Source organism: Anthonomus grandis, chromosome 5 (genome assembly GCF_022605725.1).
Source record: "Anthonomus grandis grandis chromosome 5, icAntGran1.3, whole genome shotgun sequence".
NCBI lineage: Eukaryota > Metazoa > Arthropoda > Insecta > Coleoptera > Curculionidae > Anthonomus > Anthonomus grandis.
In genome coordinates this window covers 7,519,819-7,545,663 of record NC_065550.1, presented here as the reverse complement: position 1 = coordinate 7,545,663, position 25,845 = coordinate 7,519,819, and the positions used below count along the sequence as shown (strand labels likewise).

The window sequence follows — 25,845 nt, the reverse complement described above, 5'->3', positions numbered from 1 at the left end:
AAGTCATTATCCAAGAAATCGAACTACTCGTGTGTTTTTGCCCTGTGAAGTAAATTTTCGAAAATTATACAAAATGTTTTGTGAACAAAATCCTATTTTGGCCATAAAATTGTGTTTTTTTAGAATAATAGAATATGTGAATAAAAATTATAATCTAAGCTTTGGTACCCCCATGACTGATTTGTGTTCCACTTGTATTCAGTTTGAAGAGAAGTTGAAAGTGAACAATAATGACAAAGCTCAGATAATTTGCGAACAACGTGTCCATAAGCTGAAAAGCAAAGCATTTTATAAGTGTTAAGACAAAGAAGATGTACAGCTTTTTTCTTTTGATTGCCAAAAAAGTTTGGCTTTGCCTTAATTGCCAGATCAAAGTGCATACTTTTCTCAACAAATAAACTTTTATAATTTTACTGTGGTTTGTGGCAGCTCTTCAACAAAACTTTCTCAAAATACAGTGTTATCCTTTGTCTGGCTAGAAACTGAATATTGTAAAAATTCCAATGCTATTGCCTTAGCTATACATACTACGCTGAAAAATTTTGATTTTAGAGAAACTACAAACAAAATTTTACTTTTTGCCGATGGATGCGGGGGGCAAAATAAAAATAGGGATGCTAGCATACTGGCTCTGTTATGAGGCACCAAAAACCATTGAAACTATCGAGTTTACATTTCCAATAGTTGGCCATTCATTCATTCCCCCAGATAGGGTTTTTGGGTTGATCGAACACGAAATTAAAAAAAAAAGTGTGATAATCAATCGCCACGAATATGAGCAGATTATTCAAAATCATTCAAGGGTTCTTAGGCTAAGTCAAAACTGGACAATTCTTGATTGGAAAAACGCAGTGTACCAAGTAATAAAAAAGCCTGCCCAATGGCACTTTAAATTTAATGAAAGTAAACGCTTCGTATTTACACGAGAAGGTAATAGCACTCTATTAAGAGGAAAAGTGCTGTATAAATCTGATTTGGGTGTGTTTAAGTCAGTTGTAAAGAGAGGAAAAAACCCTTTCTCGTTTAAAGTCTGAACAAATTCCTACTGGAGTGCATTGCTTAAAAGGATATAAGTCCTCTATTTTTAATTTACTAAAGAATCATCAGAACGCAGTTCATAATTACCAAGAGAGAGGAGCTGAAGAAGACCAACAAAATGAAGAAAATGAAAATGATAATAATGTGGTCATTGAAGAATATGAAGGACTTAGGATCTAACCTGTTTAAGTACTTTTGGTACTTTTTTGCATTTTTCTAAAAAATAGGATTTAGAGAAATAAATTTTGTTCTTAAAAATTATTTAGAATTTGTGTTGTTTTCTTTAATAAACTTTTTCACAAAACATAGTTTTTGGTATTATTATTCTTTACTTTCAATGCAAAACTTGGTATTTGCAACAAATAAATGCAAAACTGTGTATTTTCAAACATTATTTCCTTTTTTCTTATTTATAAATAAGTAATGATTTAAAAAGTAAACACAAATCGAAAGAATTTAGATAGACTCATCTACCAAACATTTTCCCAACTACATAGCACTAAAAATACTTTTTTTACAGATTTTTGCGCTTTCTGAAAAATTGCTTCTATTGAAAATGTCGAATTTTGTTGAGTACTCAAATATTATATGGAAAACTTCTTTAAAAAAAAAAGCAGTTTTATGCATAGGAGGTTTTAAAATTATTTTTCTTCTTAGGTTAATTTTATGTTAGGTTAATTTTTATCTGTTCGAAATGATAACTTATCATATAGATATGATGGAGCTTTAGACAACAGTATTTTGTGATAAAAACAGAGAGCATACATTTTGATTCTGGAATCCATGGGTAGCCACTTCAATTCAGGTAATTGATGTGAAGCATATTCATATTTCCTGATTCCATAATCAAATCTGATACAAGAATTTTGTATCCTTTCAATTCCGTTTTAGTTTCTGCATCAGGGCCCGTAAACAGGTGCACAATAACTAAACTGAGACAGGATCGAAGTGCCACATAACTAATAAGCAATTCCGATGAGGATATAAAATTTTGATCGCTCCATAGGCTCTCTGTAAGATTAATGTGACATGTTCTCGAAATCGCATCTTCTGATCTAAAATTAAACCTAAATTCCTTGCATTGCTACTAATTTTGATTTGTTCGTCATTAACAGTTAGCTGAACATTCCCTTCCATTGCATCAGCTCGCAATTCTATTACCAAAGAGCATTGCTACCGAATTTTTTAAGTTTATTGTTAGAGAATGGTCAATAGAGAAATTTGCTTAATTATTGTGTTAAGATCCTTTTTAATTACTTTAACCGCATTTTTGAGGTTATCAACAGGAAAAGTAAAACTGGGAGGCATAAAAATCAGTAGCACAGTAATGCACAAGTTTCCAAAACTGGCTGGTATAAGCAGTAAATAATAGCCACCACAAGACCCATCCCTGTAGTACCCCTGATGAAACACTTCGAGGAAGAGATACGTTATTTCCAAGCTTGACACTTTGTGATCGTTCAGTTAAATAAGATCTAAAAAGTTTGAAAGATTCTGGAAACAGACCACATGGTTTCAGAGTTGCTATTAAAGTTAAATGATCAATACTGGATACCAAGAAATAGTCCATCTTTTCTCAAAGAGACCGGCTTACATTAAATAGTAATGAAAACAAACTCCAAGTCACAGGTCTCAAATTTATTGAATTAAAGTCAGAGGGTTACACGTGTTTCGCCCGTCATGTAGTGTCGTTCTCTGCTTTTTTGTTCTTTTTCTTAGTGAATTCACAGGTGGAGCTGATGATGCCTAGTATGGGCGAAACACGTGTAATCCTCTGACTTTAATTTAATAAATTTGAGACCTGTGACCAACAAACTCCAATTGTTTTCATTACTATTTAATTAATACTGACGTTTAATGATACCAATATAGTGCAATTTCCATAGTCAATAGCTCGAAAAATCTTATCAGTTTATAGTGCACGCGCCATATTACAGCCATATCTAGTTCGAAACTGTGACTAAGTAAGTGGCAAAATATGATTGTCATTTAAATGTATATTCAGCTGTTCCACCATGGGGGCCCATTACTGCTTCACTCAACCGCCTTCAATTTCTGCAGCGGTTTTTTGTTGTAAAGTTAATTTAATTCAAGAGAAAACAACAAGTTCAATTTTTATTTGCTGCGAGCGTGTCTTGCACCTTACAACTGGACGGATACGATACCGCGAGACGGCTCAAAGGCGACTCGCTGAGAGGTGACGAGCGACTGACACACAGACGCCGCGCGGATGGCGGCTATTTTATAGATCATCAAAAGGCTGGTAGCGGCATGGTACAAAAGCGACGTTGCCGCGGATTAACTTATTTTAAATTGTGTTGAATTTATAGTTTTTATCCGTTGTAGAATTACAACACATGCTTAACAGTAAATAAAATTCTGCTTGTTTTGTTTTCATTTAGGTGAAGACCATTTCCTGCAAACCTAACCTTGGCTAACTCGCCTGCAGTCCCTCAGAGGCAGCCACAGCTTCCGCTGCAGAGGCAGAGATGATTGGCAAAAAATTTTAATTTTACAGTAGCTTAATGTGTGGTAAATCATTAGCAACAATTAAGGGTTATAAGAGTCCAAGTACAGATTCCTATGGGACTCCTATATTAACTATGCCTTTTGCCGACGTAGCACCATTTATCGGATGAAAAAGGGTACATTCCGAATACCTGGTACTTTAAAAGCGATAAAGAAGTTTCATCGTCTAAAGCTATTATTGAGGCATTTTCAACACTTTTTCAAAGTGTTTATGCAGAACCTAGTAACTCCGTCGATATTGATACTGTTTCTCTGGAAAAATGTTTTACTTTGGATGTGTTGGTGGAGTCTGATATTTTTTTAGCTGCAAAAAAATTGAGAAACAAATTAACTGCAGGTATTAACTCCATTCCAAGCTTTGTTGTAAAGGATTGCATACATGTTTTTTCCGAGCCACTTCTTTTTATATTCAACAAATCTATTGAAACTGGTATTTTTCCAAGTTGTTGGAAAACCCCCAGTCATACTTGTCATACCTTTTTTTTAAAAAGGCAATCCAACGGAGCAGCGTACAACTTTTCTAAGCTTTTTCTACGGTTTTTGAATCGTGCATTTTCCATCAAATCTACTCACAAATTATCATCAGATCAGCATGGATTTAAGCAGAAATTCTTGTGATATAGCCTATATGGACTAGCTAGGTTGATGTAGCCTATATGGACTTTCAGAAAGCATTTCATCAATGAGACCATAAAACTTTTTTTTTAAATTAATGCCCTGGGATTTTCGGATAAGTTGTTGTATAATCTTATTTAAGTAGCCGCCATCAATTCGTCCAAATTGAAGGTTTCCGTTCTCATAGTTACGAGGTTTCCTCAGGTGTCCCACAGGGACTTATTAAATGCCCGAGACTCAAGTTTGCGGACGACCTTAAATTTTTTCTAAATATTATTACTATCCACGATTGTATTGATTTGCAAGATCAATCGATGGTAGCTTTGACTTCAAGACTTATCTAAATAATGCCGTTTCAGCTGCCTCTAAATCTTTGGGATTATTATTCGCAATAGCAAGAATTTCCAAAATCCGAAGACACTAAAAATTTTGTACTTTAGTTTGGTTAGAGATCCAAATTGGAGTATGATTGTCTCATCTGGCATCCAATTTACCGGGTCGATATTATAAAGCTGGAGTCTGTGAAAGTCAAATTTTTGAAATATTTAGCTTTCAAACAGGATGCTGTTTATCCTGCCAAAGGACTAGACAATTATTTTTTATTAGATAGTTTTGGAATGGTATCCTTGCAAACCAGGAGGCATAGACTAGGAATTGCTTGTTTATACAAACTCTTAAATAATACAATTGATTGTACCGAGTTACTAAATAAAATTAGAGACATAGTTCCCAGGTTAAACGCAAGATGATGGTCCTTAACTTTTCATTGTTAACGTCGTAGAACTAATATGCTAACTAGAACGCCAATAAATTATATCTGTTATTAGTTTAATACTTATTGTACACATTGTGATATTTTCTATGATTCTTTAAAAGCAATAATTAGCAATGTCAATTGATCTATTACTGTTTTCTATTGTTCGCCTATTTTAAAGTTTAGGTTAGGATTATGATGTATTAAGTAATTTTGTTAAACTATTTTTTGTTTCTTTTTCCTCTTTGGCTTTTTTTTGTTATTTTTTTTATAAACTTTATCAAGATTTATTTATTCTTGTATTTCCTGTAATTGGGTAACTTACCCGTTGGAAATATATGACTATTTATTTGTTTATGTTAGACCAATCTCTCACTGAGCAAAACAAATTCTCATAAGGACATTGAACCAGGATGAGCTAATGATAGAAATAAATTCTGAATCTGAGGATGAGGACACATCTTTTTTAGACTAGATCACCGCATCCATTTTTGGCTGTTAAAAAGAAAATTGTTTTTCTATTATTTTTTTTTTATTTTCTATACCGGGTGACACAGGAAAAAGGGAACACTTAATAACTTTTTTACTTTTCAAGATAAACAAATGAAATTTGTTATATCCATAGAATAGTCATAAGGAGCATCTTTTGATATATTCGGCTATTTTTTGTTACTTCCGGTTTAACAGGAAGTGACACAAACTTTTTTATTTTAAATGGGACAGTTGGCATATTATTATGTATTTTGATAGAAAATATTATTTTGAGAATAATGATACCGCATTTGCTACTTTTTTTATATACTGATAGAAATAATCAATTTTTTAAATTTTGAAATGAGGTGCCATAAATGCATTGGAAATTTTAATTTTTAATCAAGTAATCACGGAAAAAATAATATTCATTGTGTTTTATTACTTAAATCTATTTTCCAGAAATACAGTCGATAAACATTTCAAATATTAGTAAACAAAAAAATTCTTTCAAAAAATTGCAGCAAATTTATTTGAATGTCAAATAATAATTGCACTTGCCAACATGTCATGTATTATGTCAATTGAAAAATAAATGAAGAAAGGGTCAAAAAGTAGTCCAGAAATCAAAGCCTTCGATGCTATTTCTATTAATTGTTACAGGTTAAAATTGGCATTTTATACTCATTATTAAAAGCACCGATTACAGTTATATTTTCAAAATAGATATTTTACAAATATTAATGATTGGTACTAGTGCTGCCCTCTCTGTAATAGCCTCTCAAGTAACCCATAGTTCTGTTCTCTAGCCATTTCAAATTACAGTATTCTTTTTTTTTTAACGACACATTTAGTCTTGTACATTCCAGCTTCATATTGTACTGGTTGAAATTTTATTTATACTCTTATAAAACCCGGTTCTGGACTAAAGAAATATTTTAGAATTTAAATTATATCCAATATTGATTATTTCATACTTTATTTATTTCTTTTATAATGAATAATGATTAATTGGGCATGTACAATTGTGTATGTTGTACTGTCCATAGTACAATAACTAATTTTGGCTTGACCATACCAGATATGCTGGTTGATTTAGACGCCACTAAAAAGCACCCGATTCCCGGCGGTGATATGACGCGGTCGTTTGACGTGAATGACAAGAATAACGACACGATTGTTCCCGCGTTTGTTAGTTGTTTTTACTTTGCTTTTTTACTTTCGTAAAAAAGCTCCAACTAATTTGAACAATTATTGCGATTATACTGAACTTGTTTCTTTGTGAAATATTGACCATATTGTTGCTTATAGTGTTTTAAAATAATACCTGAAAAGCTGTATTAATTCCAATTCAGCGATTTTAGCTGTAAAGATGGACGGCCCTACTCAAAACTATCAGAATCAGGACCAAACTATCAACAAAAATTTGTGCCACTTATGCAGTAAAATGTTTTCTTCCATTTCAGCTAAGAACAAACATATTAAAGTTATTCATAAGCAGCAGCTCCCAGATAACCCAAAGTCACACATTTCTTGTCCCTTATGCAAAGAGACTAAGTATTCTTGTGAGACTTATCAAAACTTGAAGCTCGTTTACAGGTTACGTCATGATATCAAAATAGAGTCCTCAACTTTCCATTTTTCCAGCGAAGAAAGATTTGAGGAATGGTTAAGAGAGCATAAAATAAGCACAAACTATGCACTTGTTCCCACAAGGAAAAAGATTGAAAAAGTATATTGTTGCAATCGAAGTGATTTTAGAGGTAATTTGTAGCAATTTCAATTGTTCATTATGGTGTGTGAGCAACGGAAGGGAAGCGATTCTGTTTTAGGTGAACTCCTTGGGGAATGTTCTTTCAATAATATTGAAGCTAGCCATAGTCTAGAAATTGAAACATTTGTTAATGAGAAGACGACTGAAAATCAACAATGAAAAGTTATCTTTTTATAAAATTATATAAGATATATTAACATATACCTGTAAATGTCTAGGTGCATGAGACAACTGACATCAATGATGGAACAGATAAATAAGACAAATACAAGTAAACGGAAAATGGACAAACAAGTTTATTTTCCATCAAAAAAGAAGAAGGAGCAGTAAATAAAAATAATTAATTGTATATTTTTTCTATTTATCGGTATTTTTTTATATAATAGTAGGTATATTTTTATAGGTTTAACTATATATGTATGTATATGTGTATTATAATTTTTTATGTAAGTTTTAGGCAAACATTACCTATCTCATAAGTTTCTTGCAGTTTCTTCTTATGAGTATTAATCGAAACTGCGAATTGTAAATTAGTATTTTAGCATAAAATAATTAAGTTTCTTTTCAAATCAGTCATATACATGTCTTTGCAGCATTTATACAATAAAACATGTTAATATATAATACATTTATATAACAGTATAACTAATGAAATCCATTGTGTTTTCACTTACCAGAATTACCTCTCTACCTAGGTATAAAAGTTATTTAAAAAAATAGGTACTTATTTCAAAAAGATTAATAACATTTATATTTTTAAGATTAAAATTAAAGTACAATACTACAATATTTTATAAATTTTGTTTTACATTTATTTATTTTTTTTTAAATATACAATACCCTATTGTTTAAGTTGGGCTTTTTCTTTTGATATGTCCACATATAGAGAACTTAAAAAAATAATAGTTATTTGTATAACAAAAGGGAGCAAAGTGCATAATTTCCTTAAGCGGGTGAAGTTTGATCCAGCAAAAACATCCACAGTGAGGAAATGACACTGCGCCTACAGTACTTCATTTTCTACTTGAATTCTTATTAATAAGCACAATTTAATGTAAAAAATTAATTTCATAAAAAATAATAAGCAAGATATAGTCAAATAAAAAAATTCAATTATGCAGGGAAATAAAATTAAAAATTTTCTTATAAGGTAGTAGAAAATTAAATTTTTCAAATAACACTTTCTCAAAAATAAACTATAGTAATTTTAAATAATATTCAAAATCAAATAAATCCATGTCCGCCCAAAGAAATTTTAAAAAATATTTATTCAAAAAAAAAATTATTCAATTTCCATTCCATTGGATCGTTCAACCAAACTGCATTTTTTTGATACTTACATTAAGGTATTATGTATAAAATTAATAATTCAATTTTCTTGTTTGCATTCTTTATTTATATTTAATTTATTTAAAGAATCAATAATTATTATTATTCCAGAAACGCAATTTTTTATTTTAATTAAATTATTATTCCATTAATTATTATTTACATTAATTATTCTTATTGCCAGAAACCGTTGCTTCTAGCAGCAAACATTGCTCTTTTGTTGGTTGCCCGCTATTCACATAATATTTAAATATCCGAATGGGACAGTCGGAGATAGCCGAATGGTGACGGGAATCGGGTGCTTTTTAGTGGCGTCTGTTGATTTTACTCGGACTTACCTATCTAATTTTTGTCTCTTTTTATCTTATGTAAATATTAGTTTTCTTGGAAGATAGCAAGAAGTTACTGGTCTAGGGAAAATCGAAATTGAGTGTCATAGTGTAGTTCTTTTTGAAATTCGTGTGAATTTTACCCATATGGGGATATAATTGACTAAATGTGGTGATAGTAAATAAACTTTTTGGGCTTAATGCTATAATTTGTTTTTTTTTTTGTTGAATTTACTGGCCTTTATGGCGATTTAAAACCTAATAATTTTTCACGTGCCCTCGAACGTCGGCAAAATGGCGGTCCTGATTGGCATTGGCAGGGGATAATTTAATTAACAAGTAGGTATTCTTGAATTTATCGTTTATACTGATAGTATAGGGTTGTTTTTTTTCTTTTGGCTACTAGAGCTACATAACATGTATTTTGGACGGATTTTTTTTGTACGGACCTGTTTTCTTCATGCCACATGGTACTTTTATTTTGGGTTTATGTACTCTACTGGCTCTAATCTAGAGGAGATTTTAAACAGCTGTGAGCTAACGTCTAACCTGGACCACTACCAGAGCTTGGCGTATTGTGAGGTGGAAGAGGTGAAGCTTGAAAGCCTTTTTTCTTCGACTGGGAATTGGATGTCTGGGAGAGTCTCGAATCTGAAGTAGTCTGCTGTGTGTGGAGCTAAGTGACACGACATAAAATTTTTTTTTTTTATTGACTTATTTTATTTTTATTATCACAACTGTTATCTACTGAGTTGAGATGCATACATATATGACTTTACAATCTGAGCGGAGTGAAGCCGAATTGTGGTGGTTAGGGGATGTAATTATTTTTCTCATTCAAAGGCTGGATATATTTATATTATTTTGATAATCCAAGGCCCACCAGGTTCGACTGTACTTGTCTCAAAAGTTTATTTAAAATTCTATTGACATTATTTCATCGATGCTATTTTATTATTGAATATTACTGATAAAAGTACGTATATATGTGACAAGTGACTCCTATGAGGTAAGACGCAGCCGGCTTCGTAGTATTACGAGTATATACTTGGGTTATATTATTTATTTTCAGACTACTCCTAAGATGTCAAATTTTCTCAGATTAGCTAGTAAATATTAGAGTAAAATAATAAAAGGGTAATTTTGATTGGGGAAGCTTTAACAGTTAGGGTTTTCTTTTTTTTTTGCTTAGGTCAATGTCCGTGGCGGGATATACCGGGCCACGTAAATTGTTAGTTTAATTCGAATTGAAGCTTCATTCCCCAAAAGGTTCGGGTGTAACATAATTTATTTTATTTTGACAACCACACTTTTGATTGCGTTTTTTTTAGATATATTTCTTATAAGCATGGTCACGAATGACAGTGCACCATTTTGGAAAATTTAATTTTATGGCACGTTATCTGTTGACAACTTTGTTTCTCTTGTAATTAGAAACTTAAACGTTGTGGTTCCTTATTACCAACTTAAATAATTATTCCTCTTAAAGATAAATAAAATAACATAATATAATTCGCTGTGATAATCAAGACTTAAATAAATAATTATTTTCCGTTGCTATTTTGTTTTTCACTTGAGTTGAGTAGGTTAGAATATCATAGGTAATTTGGAAATAATAGTGTATATCGACTGGACCTTGATTTTGTATTCCAAGTTTCGTTTTGAACTTGCCTAAATAAATTTTGATAAATATTGGGCGTCCATTGGGATTATATAAAATCCAAAACTTGGTGGCGCCATACTGACTTTGACATTTATTTGGGTAACTCTTGGGTAGTTACTACCTAAGAAATTTTGGTTCATTTGGTTGAGAAAGAAGCTAGAACCCACATCGGCTTGAGCTAGCAGCATTGTGAAGGATTCCTTCTCTGGGCGTTTCAGGTAAGAGGGGTTAAGTTCCTCCGGGCATCAAACAACTTTTGGAGACCCTCTTAAGGCCATAAACCATTCACTATTTTTAGTACTTCTTTTCTTTTGATTAACTTGGATATTCATCGGTTCCCCCTTTCATTCCATTTAGAAAACAAAAAAGTTATAACATAATTAAATGCGTTTATTTATATGGGCTTATTTATCCACCGATTTCAAAAATAATCATACCAAATTCTTAATAATAAAAACTTTATTTCAAAAGTTTGTTCGGTTTAAAGTGTTGTTTGGTTGTTCCCAATAACGTGCTATTTAAAAAAATTAAGTAAATACCAAAATTACTGTTTTGGACATTTTAAATAGATGTGTAAAAGATTTGAGTCATAAAACGCAACGAAAACTATTTTTCAGTGATTACTCGATTAAAAATTAAAACATGACTTAAAAAACATAATATTATGTGAACTTTCAACGCATTGATGGCACCCTATTTTAAAATTTAAAAAATTGGTTTTCTCTATAAGTATAAAACAAAAAGTAGCAAATGCTGTATCATTGTTCTCAGAATAAAATTTTCTATCAAAATACATAATAATATACCAAGTGTCACATTTAAAATAAGAAAGTTAGTGTCACTTCCGGTTAAACAGGAAATGACGAAAAACAACTGAATATGTTAAAAGATGCTCTTATAGCAATTCTATTAACATACTAAATTTTATTTGTTTATCTTGAAGAGTAAAAAAGTTATTAAGTGTTTCATTTGTCCTGTGTCACCCGGTATATGAAAAATACTGTTGTTCCTTCTCATAATTTTTGTATAATTTCATGATTCTTAATACCCTAGTTCTTCTTTTAATGTTAAGCGCGTCTAACGGGTTCATTCTTAAAATAATCTACATATCGAAAATATTCTCAGATTTTTCATTCTCGAGAATTTTCCATCACTAACAATAATAAAGCGAAAAAGGATGTTGAAAAAACAAATCTTACCAGGTAAAGCCCCTTGGTTCTCGTTCTGGTATCTTTTGCAGGCCATGAACATGTAAGCAGCGATATTGGTGCTTAATTCCTGCTCATGTTCGTGTTCAACAGTCATAGAGTAATATCTTGAGCATGCGGCGTCCATTGAAGCAACCATTCCTGCAAAACTTTTACCCTTGTTCGCTGTGTCGCGACACACATCATATCTGTAAATTGATTTTTAAGAATAATGGATGTCCTGAAAAGATAAGCTTTATTGCAAACTTACCCGCAAACCATGATTCGTTTTGGCATGGTTGTAGCCCAGGGCGCGCCGCCCAATTTACAATTCATTTGAATTGCAACCTTCGTCGCGATAGACATCACTCCTGAAAAAGAGATGTTTTAATGAAAAAGTGTTGCTTATTTTTATTATATTGATAAAAATAAGCAGTGGGACTGGCGATATTATATGGCCTCCTAGATCTTCAGATTTATCTCCAAATGACAAACACGAATTTAGTGGGTCAACAAATTTAGAGTTGCGACAGAAAATTGTTGAATGTGCCAATTCCACCAGAAATCTTTTTGGAAGGACGAAATGGCTTTTATGATAGGTTAACCTATTGTTTAGCCAAAGAAGGAGGTGTGTTTGTTTTAATTTTTTAAAGAATTAATTTTTATATTAAGGAAAAAGTCCATTCTGAAGTGGAGTCAATATAATATTGAAAAGTTAGTAGGGGAAGTCCTGAAATCCTAGAGGATTAGCATTTTATTTGTGGAGAAAAAACTTCTACTAACTTTTCAATTTCAAGAATTAATTTTTGTCAAGTTCAAAAGAACTATTTAATAGAATAATGTCTTAAATTTCGTTACGCAATACATAGTATAATAAACATTTTGAGATTACGATTTCATGTTGGTTATACTGATGTATACATGGTGTCCCAGATAAAATAATATACAGGGTGGTGCGATTTCGACTGTTTTAACAGAAAACTCGTATTTACCGAACAGATAGAAAAAAATTGACTTATATGTCATGAGCTCAAATTTTGTAAAAAAAAAAAAATTAAAGTTATCAAAATTTTACTATGTCAAACTGTTTGGCCGCTAGGGGGCGTTTCTTGAATTTGGTCGATTTCGGTAATTAGCCATAACTTTTTTGCTATTAAAGATAATTGACTTCTGAAAACACTTTCTCAAAGTACTTTTTAATGATAAATATTTTTATGTTATATATTTTTATACAGGGTGTTTCATAAAGTTGATATTCCAAAAATTTTTTTTTCTTATGAAACACATTTTTTTTATAAATTCTTAAAGCCCTTGAAATCCTCTTTTCAAAAATATATAAAACCATATATCTCGTTTTAGCTGTTTCCGATATTACATTGTGATTTTTCCATTTTCCAAGTCTTCTAATTTTGCTAGAAACGTTATAGAATCTTTTAATTTCTATAGAAAAATTTACTTCACTTAGATTATAAACTTAATATTTTTCGACATATTATAAAAAAATAAAGCAATTAACAATAATTTCTAGGCATATTTATAGAGTTTAATAATAATTATAAACTAATATTACAAATTAGAACCATTTTTTTCAAAGTAGGTGTTCAAACTGAACACCTCCTTCTCGAATACATAATAAACACCTTTTTCTAACTGATTTATAAGCTCAAGAGGTCTAATAGCACCAAAAGCTTGCCTAGTCGCTACTTGCAACTTTTCTCGCGTTTCCATAGTTCTTTCTTTAAAAACTAAATCCTTCAATCTCCCCCATAAAAAAAAATCTAACGGCGTTAGGTCGCAAGACCTAGCAGGCCACAATATAGGTCCCCTAGTACCAATCCAATGATCCCAAAATTCCTGATTTAAAAAATCAGTCGTAATTCGTGCGTTGTGCGAAGGACAACCGTCTTGCTGATAATACGTGTTTCGAACTCTCAACATATGTTTGTAAAATATTTACATAATTTTGGGCAGTCAAAATTTCATTAAAAAAATGAGGACCCAAAAATCTACCTCAAAAAATTCCAACCCAAATATTGAAGCCCAGCCGTCCCTGTCTGTTCGCGCGTACTACAACATGTGGGTTTTCTGTAGTCCAATAATAGGAATTATACCTATTATATATTCCTAAGTGTCTATTCGGCTTTCATCTGTCCAAATAATGTTATTATGAAAGTTCTCGTCCAATCTGCACTTATTGACATACCAATCACAAAATGCAATAATTCGATGGCGACTCTGAAAGTCGCCATCCTGAAGGTGATGAACTTTCCTAACCCTGTAGGGTTTAAATTTGTGCTCTTTAAGCGTTTTTAAAACTCTGGTTTTCTCAACACCTATTTCCTCTGCTACTGCTCAATGAGACTTGTTAGGATGATCTAAAACCTCCCCTATTATATTAAGTTCCTGAATTTCAGCTTCATCATCAACAACATAAGTTTTGGGCCTTGGCTTTTTAAAACTTCTGTGCTTCACAAGATTTAATTTTAACACTGGAAATATTCTTTTATCTGGTTGACGACGTTCAGGAAAGGTATTTAAATATAATTCACTGGCTGCCTCGGAATTTTCATTAAACAGAAAATAGCACTTTAACCTGTCAACTTTTTCGTAATTTTCATACATTTTTTTTTAATTCTCTAAATATTTGAGCACTATACAGCTCTAAATACAGCAAATTCAAATATGTTACTGACAGGAGAAATAAACAATTTTCTATCTGGCTGTCACATATGACATGTGCTGTTTTTTACCAAAGCCTACTTCTATAAAAATTAAAAGACTTGGAAAATGGAAAAATGACAATGTAATATCGAAAACAGCTAAAATGAGATATATGGTGTTATATATTTTTGAAAAGAGGATTTCAAGGGCTTTAAGAATTTATAAAAAAATAATATGTGTTCCTTAAGAAAAAATTTTTTTTTTGGAATATCAACTTTATGAAACACACTGTATAACAATATATAACATAAAAATATTTATCATTAAAAAGTACTTTAAGAAAGTGTTTTTAGAAATCAATTATCTTAAATAGCAAAAAAGTTATGGCTAATTACCGAAATCGACCAAATTCAAGAAACGCCCCCTAGCGGCCAAACAGTTTGACATAGTAAAATTTTGATAACTTAATTTTTTTTTTTACAAAATTTGAGCTCATGACATATAAGTCAATTTTTTTCTATCTGTTCGGAAAATACGAGTTTTCAAAAACGAGTTTGTTAAAACAGTCGAAATCGCACCACCCTGTACATGAGGATTTCATAAAGGGTAAGAGATATAGTTTCGATTAAATGGGGAAAAAGTAGTGCTCTTCCAAGCCCAATCAGCGATTAAAAAACAAATAATTGATTAGCAGAATTTGTTTTCACAGCTAACTAAGTGAATAAATGTTTTTTTGAGTAAATTTAGGTTTTCCGCCATATCAAGATAGGGTTGTTATGCATGGTTGAAAAGGTCTTCTTTACTTTCTTGTTGACTATGGTTGCCAAAAATCTGAAATGCTTAGAAGAATATCCTTAACGTCAATCAACTGGTCATAGTAGATAACCCAAAACTACCAAATTTTATTAAAATCGGATTCAAGATGGCGATGATATTGCAGGTTTTCTAAAAACCTAATTTTTAGATTTAGCCCAATATTTTGAAAACCTCTGTAGATATCGTGAATTTTAATATCGCATCTGATTGGGCTTGGAACAGCACAACTTTTCTCCCATTTAACCGAAACATATCTCTTTCTCCGCTTACGAAGTCCCCATGTATATAATTTTATCTGGGACATCCTGTATAAAGCCTACATCAGAAAAATATTTTAGAAATACCTGAACCTTGAGTAATATTTTGCGAAATTATATTGCAAGTAATACAGCTACCCCCCTCAAAATCAGACGCTTACTAACTTCGTACTGAAAAACAACGACGTAGAAGAGCGCACCTAATGCTTGCGTCCGCGTTGCCATATTTCGTCTCTGTGATGTATGAGTCTCTCTAAGCGCAATGATCGATTCCCCAACCTGTATAGGTTTTAAACGTATTATCGCTCTCTTCATATTTCTTTTGCCTATATTCAGTTATACTCCCCTGTTAAATATGTACTTCTAGTCTACTATACGCAGTAATTTTATTTTAATCATTAATAAAGCAGAGCATAGTAAAGCAGAGAAATATTTTTTTACGTATAGAAGAAAAAAATTAAAATGTTTACTTTTAAATGCAGATTTGTCAGAATACACTACAATTAGCAGTAGAATCAGTGTTTTTAATGAAAATAATAATGTAATTAACTTGGTTATTATACCAAATTAAGGCGACTTATTTTTGCTTATTTGCCGCTTCTCCGACGTCTAATCCGCTCTCGTGATTGATCACTTTTTGCATCTTAGAAAAGTACTTAAAAAAAAAAACCTCACATCAGAATGAGTTGAAAATTGGTCAAAGTGTTTCTTATTCGATTCCGCTCAGATCCATTATTTTGTTTGGCGATCCGTTATAATTTACATTTTGTGATTTGCTATTATTGGCTTCCCTCGTCAGCTGTTCAGGCTGGCTTGAATCTTGGTCGGGCGTTCACGTCGTTGCCAGTTTTACTGATGGTATTTTATTTACAGTTTATTAAATTTTAAGATAACCAGATCGAATATCACAAAACAAAATAGTGGATCTGTGCCGAATATATGCGAGAATCTGTGTGCCGAATTTCAGGCAAATCTGATAAAAAATTCTTTTAAATTGTACTTTTTTCCGATTTCCTTGCTTTATTGATTTTTCGAATAAAACTGTATTTAAAACGTTCAAGCAGTTTTTAAAGGATGGCGCCACATGCAGATCCGAACAAAGTCAGGTTAGTTTGCTTTGTTTTGTTTATTTTGGATCTTATCCAATTGCAATTTCTAAACTTTGCTAAAATGTCAATGTTATTTTATTATAAAACCTATCCAATTGGGCAAAAATTGTGGGTTGCAACACTAATTGTGAATTTTCATGGAAAATATAGATTAACACTTGTTTATTTAGCAAATTTCGAAATTTGTTATTTGTGAGAAACTGGTGCAAGAATCAAAGTATCTGGAGAAAAATACAAAACAAATATGTGTGAACTTTAATGATGTTATTGATAGTGTCTTCTTCATGCTATACCAAGCAAAATTTTGACTTGAGCAAGTTCAGATAGGTTAATCTCTGAGAGTATTAAATGTAGTGTAGTATAAGTAAGTGTAAAACATGTGTATGAGTAAATTAATAATAAGCTGTATATTTCTTTAATATTAGTATTACTAATTAGTATTACAAGCCTAAGTTGCTTATTCTTCTCAGTAACTTGTTTATTTGTAATTAATTAGGAGGGTTATATAATGTGAAATAACTTTGAAAATTGGTAAATAGACATTATTTATTTAGTACCCTTGTTCTTTTAATCACTACTTAATTTACAATTACATGCCCATTTTTAAAAAGCAAGGGTTCATTACATACATGTATATGTTAGTATTAAACAAAAAAATGTAACTATCAAATTAGTTAGACACATAAATTAGAACTTTTAAATAGCTTAGTTCATATTTTTGATAATCAAATATAATTTTTTTTGAGATTCATATTCCTTTTCTCATTAAGATTAGAAACTAAGCTCGAGTAGCCAAAGAACAAAAACACTATATCAAAAGATAATAAATAGTTATCGGTAAAGCTAGTAATTGCCAAATATTTTTTAAAAATTTAGTGCCATTACAATTAAGGTACTTTTAATTACACTGTGGACATGTACCTCTATATATTGGCCAATTACTCTCTTTTATAATTAAAATTTTAAAATTAGTTTTACTTTGGTCTTGCCTTGTTTTAACCTTTTGGTTCTCAAAATATACTCTATTAGCATGAAATTAACATTCGAAGCATTATTTTTCAAGCGCATACAGGTACTGCATACCTAGGTACTAATATTTATATAGCTTTTCTATTTTGTTAAAATTCGATGTAAATTACTTTATATTTCTGTTTAAATATTAAATAAATAAATAAATATTAAATAAATAAATAAATGTTATTTGTCAAAATGTGGTTTTTTCATAATTTTATTAATAATAGTTTCCCTCAATTTTTCTTATATTACATTTGAAATACTTGTATAAAATATGTTTATGCGCACATTAGTTATTAGGACATTAAAAGATATGAAAGGAATAAAGGCAACACTTATTAATACCTACATTGCTTTAGCCAAACAAATGATATTAGGTATGGAGATTTCTTATCTAAATGCCCATTTTTAAACATACATATATTTAATTGTAACAGCTGTATTTTTGGAGTTTAATTATTTTTTTCAAATGATACCCTTATAGGAACAATTCCTTTTTTTTTTAATCATTTAAAAATATCTTAAATGGACAGAAGAACACAGAAAGAAAATAATTTAGTCAGTAACAAGGAAATTCCTCTATATTTTCTTATTATTTGTGATACTCTTATAGAGTACCTTTTATGCAATGATGACTTATTTATTTTTAATTTTAATGATTTCTAAAAAGCAGAATGAAGACTTAAAATTCATTGTCAGAAGCTGTTTTTTTAACTCTTTTTTTTGCAACTTTTTTCCTGTTTAAATATTTTAAATCTAATTAATCATATTTCAAAATAAACAAACAAAAATGTAATCATATTTAATTCAGTCAATCATAAACAAAATTAAAACTTTTAATAAAAAATTACCAATAAATAAATGCTTTATTAACTAGGAAGCCAACTTCTATTCTTTATTTGTTTGAAATCAATTTAAGCTTTACAAAAAAGTCTTATATAAAAAAAAAAGTAAAAAAAAAATAAATTATAAGAAAAACAATTTTAATTTTTTTGGGAGTAAAACGATGTTGGATTTAAAATAAACCCTGAAAAGATTGAGAATAGATAAAAATATTTCAGTTTTAAATTTCCACAAGTAATTTCTAATTTTTCGTTGTGATTTATGGTTTAATTCCGATTATGAATTTTTCAATGGTAAGGTTTTTATATAAAAAAAATCATATATACATATGATAAATAAATATATATATATATATGTCGGAGAGTCATTATTTTTTTTCAGAATTATTTTCTAAAATCTTAAAATCTTTAAAGGTAATTAAATTCTCTTTTAACTTTTTTTTTTTTTAATTGTATGCATTAATTAAGAAAAAAAGGAAAAAAAGAATAATTAAAAAACAATTTCTCTTTATTAAACGATTCATTGCTTCTTGAAAAGATATTAAAACTCGTTAATTTTTTTTATCAGAAGTCTTTTGTGCTTTATTTTAAAAATAAATTAAGACAATTTCCTTGGAAAAGGTAAATAGCCAATGGCCAAAGCTATATGACAAATTATAACATTGTTTAATTGCATGCAGACCATGTCATAGGTACATTTACAAAAAAAGCAATGGCTTGCAAAAAGACCGCATTGTTTTTTATATGATATGGTATATTTTTTGCAACACGATAAATTTACTAGTTTATTATTAGGTGCTTATTTGTAATATTCGAGAATTTTTTTTTGTATTACTGTTGAAGCGATCTCAAATTAAATTATGTAGGAAAGGTACCTACGAAGCTAAGCACGATTATCATGTAGGTTAAAAAAAGGGACCATGAAAAAGTGTGACTTTCTTTTAAAAGGCGTAGTATTTTAAAACCTTTTTTTTAAAACTGTAGAAAGTAAAAGTAAAGTATTTAAAAAAATTATGAATTTTTCCGTAAATATTCGAAAATTAAATTAAAATCTTTAAATTTTATTTTGATAAGCATCAAATGACGCAACTTTGATATGACCGTTGATTGAAGAGGCGAGATTCCCTTTTCAATCAACGATATGACCTAATTGAACCTCTAACTTTTGAGTCTTAAAATCACAGCACTATACGAATATTTTCTTCAACACTTTGTAGTAAAATTATCGCAGCGACTCCAATAAAATAACAGCCATTCAAATAAAACTATAACAAGGTTTTGTTATTTTATACTGATAAGTCGGAAAATAAATGAAACTTCGTAGGGTCAAATAATCCCCATGAATAGGTGTGTAATTTATTGTGTGTTTAATTATTTTGTTCTACGGCTTTAAATAATATCAGAAAAAAGCGAATGAAAAAAACATATAAAAAAGAGAAACGTTTTTGGCTCAATTGTGTTAAATAAAAATAGTAAAAAATATATTACTTTTATTAAATAAAATTGTTATTGCTATTGTACTGATTTCCTGATTTCTGTCACCAAAAATAAGCTTAACATAAGATGAGCAAAGACAAATAAATGTGCTCCTTTTATGAATGGAAAACACCAAAATATTCCTAATTTTAGAAAGTATTCGCAATTTAATCATATCTGTCCTGATTCCACCCTGTATAGAACATATAAACCTTTCACAATTTTTGGGTTCAACAAATCAATATTTAAATATTTTTCTTAGTGACTACTAATACAAAAACAAAAATATTTTAATTTTTCAAACAGCTTATCTATTTATACCCTTCAAAACAACACGGTTCTGTACAAACCAAAAATAAAGGCAAATAATGAAATAAATATAGTTCCCAGAATTTTATTTCCGTCTGGTCACCCGCCGCCGCCTCCCCTCTTCCCACAGCTTACAGTGGCGCTACAGCCAACGGTGGACTTTTACGAAACTAACGATTTATAAATAACATGTTACTTGCGTCATCTGTCGGAAAATTTTAAGTTGGAAGTCTAATATGGCGGCCAACTACGCCCCCTTAAAGAACTTAATTGATCAATTCTATAGGATCTCTTAGTAATAATAGTAAATTTACTGTCGCTTAAGAGTGCAGCAATTCATGTTGTAATGAGCACTTGATTACTACTTTTTCTTAGTGTTCAAATTATTCTCATAATTCATTGCTTCAAGAAGTAATTAGGCATAAGTCTTTTAATACCATGAAGATTACTAAATTAACATTTGATTTTTATTTATTTAGTGAGTTGAATATTTAACTGGTTAATACAGTCATTAACAAAGTCGCTTACAATAACTTAAAAGTGATCACTTAATTACTTTGAAATTTCATTGGTTTATGAAGCAATTAGAGATAGTTATTGGCTCCTAAAACTTGAAAACGAAATCTATTATTTGTATCACTTATAGGGCCCTTAATTAACCCCTACTTCTTAATTTTAATATTGGGTTGATTTAGATCAGTTTATGCAGTTAAAAAGCTTTGCAAAGCTATTAATGCTGTTATAATGAAAAGATTGTGTTTGTCACTTTAAATTCCAATAATTAAATGCAATGAAGAGCACTTAATTCCTAGTTTCATAATCGATTAAGTATTAGATTAGTAATTTTAATCTGGACTGGTAACCTGTAAAAAAAATAAAGGCAAATCTACTTAAGGTTTTTATAAATTATTGACCTATGGGGTTAGTTGAGCATAAATATATCCTTTTCTTTTAATAAAATAAATAAATCTTATGCTGCTTAATTGTAATGAATTTGGTGATTATAGGCAATGAAAAGCACTTAATCAGCTTAGAATTTTTAACATCTTAATGACTCCATTGGTATTAAATATTTATAAACTTTAGATAGTTTACTAAAAATCAGAATTCTGGTCGGCTTGTTTATTATTATGAATGCTTGCAAATTTTTGAAAAACGTATTAAAAAAATGTAAATTAAAGGAAATTCTAAAAACATTATTTAGTTACATCATACGTGTTAATTTTTAAGCTCGAAATGTTTATACTTGGATAAAATTAGATAACTTCAAAGAACTTTGTAAGATTATCAAAGCCAAATCACATCCTCCCTAAATTTAGTAATTTTAAGCTAATCTCTTAAATTCCCTCCAAACAGAAATAATTAGTTTACCCGGGCATTTATCCTGGTAAGTCCGATCAGTTTTCAGTTAAAAGGATCGCTTCCCCGAGTAATTTTTTCTTGTCATAGTTTTAGAAATTTCATACATGATAATATAAATAAAAAATATAATACTAACACCCCAACAGTTTATACTCCAAAGAAAGTACAAAATTATAATTATAATATTTTTACTTTTATAAGAATTGAACCCGAAAATAATATTTAAACCTTCGAATAAGATAGTAAGAACCGAACGAAATTGGCCTCAACGACTTACCCTTAAGCGTCTAAGTGGTACCACATTTATTCATTCTCCCGAAAAGCAACAACAAATAAGATGTGAAAAACTGCACAAACTACTAGTACGACCAAATGTTACGTGCCGATACGACAACCAAAACAATTGTGCCTCTCTTCCACTCACGTCGTGACCTTATCGATATTAAAATTTATTTTAATATCCCTATTTATTTCTAAACAAAAAAATATTTTCCTTTATTCGGTTTAAGTTTCTTATACAAGTATAAATACCCATTTGTAACAAAATCCTAAATATTTTTCTTGAAGCCAAAATAAACATGCAATCAAGTTTTAAAATCCGGACCTGCACAGCTAAACACTAAAAAATTTTACTTAAAAGTCTGTTAGTAATAGTGGATTCATTAAGTCGATTAATTATTTTAAAAAAGTTCAATTTTTATAATTTTTACTGTTGCACTAGGACTGTCGCTCACATCAAAGAAAATACATTAAAGTTGATGAGAACTATTTCTACTAATCAAATAAGTCAATAAAAAAATGCTTAATTATAAAAAGATTTAAAAAAATCTCATTTGCAAAGCTACAAAAAAATTATATTATAAAATGTAATATAAATTAATATAATTCACACAAAATCAAATTTAGAATTCACGTACTGGAGCTAATAATTACAAGTAAAAACAGATAGAAAAATATATAAACAAATTAAAATAATACCAGGTAGAGATAAAAAGATACAATATTTCTTAGAATGCTATAGTCCGTCTCTCAAAGCATCATTAAAGAATTCAGCAACGTCATAATAAGCTTTTCTCAAAAGCAATAATTTTACTACTCTTCTAAACCCCTTCGTACGTATTCGAAGACCTACCGCCTTCGCCAAGGGAAGATGATTGACTAGAACCTTTCCTAGCAAAGTGAACAAAAGACTTTTTCACCAAAGTGCTCCTAGGAATCAATTAATCCAATCCAATTAATCCAATATTATTCACTTGCCTTGTAACATATGGTCGGGTAGGGACAAGTAAATTGGAATGCTTCTTATAGACTAGGAACTAATACTTTCAAGCAAATACAAGCATAGTAGATTTAAGATATTTTGTGCGATAAAAATTGATTTACAAAACAGCCTAAAAGACATTTTAAACATAAACCTTAGAGTCCGTCTATGTAAGATAAATATTGAAGAAAAACTGGTGGTACTACAACAACTCCAAGAATGCTATTTCATTGAGAGAACATTTGAAGTTTAACATTTTTGGTATGTAAACAAGTTTCTGGTATGTTAAAGTATAATTTATTACTATTCTACCAAGTTCATGCCGAAAGTGAGTAAGTATTAATCATTTCTTCTAATAGCCTAAGACTACTTCCATGCCAAAAGGTCGAAGTGTCATCAGCAAAACGCCTAATATCTCCTCCGATCTGAATAGTGATCGTTAATGTAGAAAAAACATCATATCAACATAATGTATCAAAAACACTCCACCGCTGTTCTGCAATGACACGAAGATTTGTCCGTCATAGGATACTACCTACGATCTACCTAGGGTAATTAGAATTTCCGCTGGAAAAAAAAATAGAATTCCCCTGGTCAACCAGCCTTTTTTATGTTTGTTTACAACATTTTCACTCCGATTTTGAATTAAATTGCTTATCCTTTTCCAAGGATGTTAAAAAATGTAGTTCTTTCTCTTTTAATTGTAGATTGGAAATTTTTACAGTTTTTCTAATTAAGAAAATTCAGTAATTTTTATTTCATAGCTCTTTATAGCGTTTTCCTCCTCATTAAAACTTTTGATATGTAATATTTTATAACCTCCCAGCTTTATAGTGTTGGAAACTTGTTCCAATCAGCTAGGATAAAAGATTAACTTAGTAGAAGTTACGAGTCATTGTCACTTTTGTAAAAGACACGGTAACCTAAGTATACAAATAAATCAACGATAACGATAAAAATAATGCACCATGCCCGAATAGTCAGACACTGCAAAAACTCCTCTCAACCACTAGATGCTGATAAGGAAAGGTCACAACAATGGAAATCTTTTAACGCTGCTGTTATCTGTTATAGCTTGTAATTTTAAACAATCAAATTAACTTTTACTAATTCTTGTGATGGTTTGTTTGGGCTTACACGTAAAACACTGCACCACCAGGATCGATTATAGAAAAAGGCACAAAACACAACCAAATTATACTATTATATCCGTTAAAATCTTTGTACATTACATTTCTACACGTTGCACACGCGCGACATGTACTACTTTAATTTACTTACCTTTGCTCCTAAGGTTACGTGCCACCATGACTTGACACGGGTATGCTCGATCAACATAACACTTCTTTTTAACGGCATTATAACGATCTCCAGAATTGTTGGGTAATATAACCATGAACATTGTCGGCTGCATGGATCCGCCCAATCTTTCTATTTCAGCCAAATAGGTCTGCGGTCGATCATCGCTAATAGAAAATATTTTACTGTTAATGGTCATCGACATCCCTCTGCCGACTTTCTGTAGGATTCCGCTAAATTCATTAGCTTCCCCATAAGATCTTTGTGGTGTAATTATGGCCAATCTCTCGATATTTACTATGGAATACATAGGAGCTACTCTCAGATTTCTTGTCCAGTCGGCCTCATCTCCTCCGGTAATGGGTTGATTGTTGCGCAACAGTAAGGGTTCTTGGGGCATAACGCGAGCCTGGATTTCAACTAGGTTGTCGGCGAGACGCAAGTCCCAACGTCGCACTTCTTCTACCGCTTCTGGACAAGCTTGTAGGCGCTTAGCAAATTTGAGTAGTTTACGCATACGGTCTAAAAAGGGGAACAAAAACAAATGTAAGCTTACGTTTTAAAAAATACTGCAAATGCAAATAATCATTTGCCAAGGCGTTTCATATCAGAGATGAATAATATACAGGATAATATGCGAGGTAAGCGGCTGTTCCCGTAAACATGATTAGCTTTTTTTGACATTTTTCTTTAAATTATAAATATTGTCCTCAGAAAATTTTGGAATTTATTTTGAGTAAATTAATATCGCAGTCGAGCAACTTAAATAAGTATTTAAGTTGCTCGACAACACTTGTCTGATAGGCGATGATTTTAATAGTCACCCTAATATATGGGGATCTCTAAATAACAACTTACCTAGCGTAAGATTAGCAGAAGCAAAATTGAATATTTTGATAATTTTAATTTATGTTACAATATAAAACCAACTAGACTAGGATATGCTAATTCCATAGATTCCATTTTAGACATAACCCTTGTCTCTACTAATATATTTAGTAATGTGGAATGGGATGTCCTCGAAGACTCCTATAGCTCGGATCATTTCCCTATTCAACTTAAAATTAATGAGGATTCTGTTAAATCCCCTTCAAATACTAAAAAACTATAATAATAGGACAGGTTGGACTATTAAAAACCCAAATCGGGCATTATATTCTAATTTAAGTAGAAAAATTGAAATCTCTCGATATGTTGTAACCAACTAATACAATTATGGCGCAAATTATGAATATTATTTCTGAAGTGGCCGACCTAATTTTTGTCAGAAAATTTGCTCATCCAATAAAGAAAAAAAGACTCTCCCATGGTGGGATGATAGTTGTACAAAGATAGCATTGGAATGTTCTAAAATTAGTAGGCAATACTTTAAAAAAATTTTTCTCAGCTTATGAACATGTACAGCCTAAGGCTAAATTATTTCATAACAGTAAGGCCAAAATTAGTTGGGCCGAATACTGTTCCTCTTTTAATAGTCACAGTAATCCTTCCTTGATATCTATAGAAAAACTACCAGAAAACTATTTTCTATGTAAATTAATTAATTTTCTATGTAAATTAATTAGTGTGGAGGAACTGGATTCCAACATCAAAAAAACTGGATATACAGTCCCAGGTAGTCATGGCATTACATATTATATGCTCCTGAATTTACCTGTTGAAGCTAAGGCTATATTATGCCAGATTTTTAATAATATTTTCCGTAATGGAGAGTCATGTGATATTTTACAAGATGTCGTGGTGATTCAGA

At 30.6% G+C, this 25,845-nt stretch overlaps 1 protein-coding gene across 2 annotated transcripts in view; it reads right to left on the bottom strand.

Moving 5' to 3' along the window:
- LOC126735881 (piwi-like protein Siwi) overlaps positions 1-25,845 on the bottom strand; it is a 94,804-nt gene that overhangs the window by 11,779 nt on the left and 57,180 nt on the right. For both annotated transcript variants that reach the window (XM_050439978.1, XM_050439979.1), the window contains exons 8-10: positions 24,078-24,617; positions 11,961-12,060; positions 11,702-11,898 (exon numbers count right to left, since the gene is read on the bottom strand). In XM_050439978.1, coding sequence (XP_050295935.1) covers positions 11,702-11,898; positions 11,961-12,060; positions 24,078-24,617 — 837 coding nt within the window. The remainder of the gene's footprint in view (positions 1-11,701; positions 11,899-11,960; positions 12,061-24,077; positions 24,618-25,845) is intronic.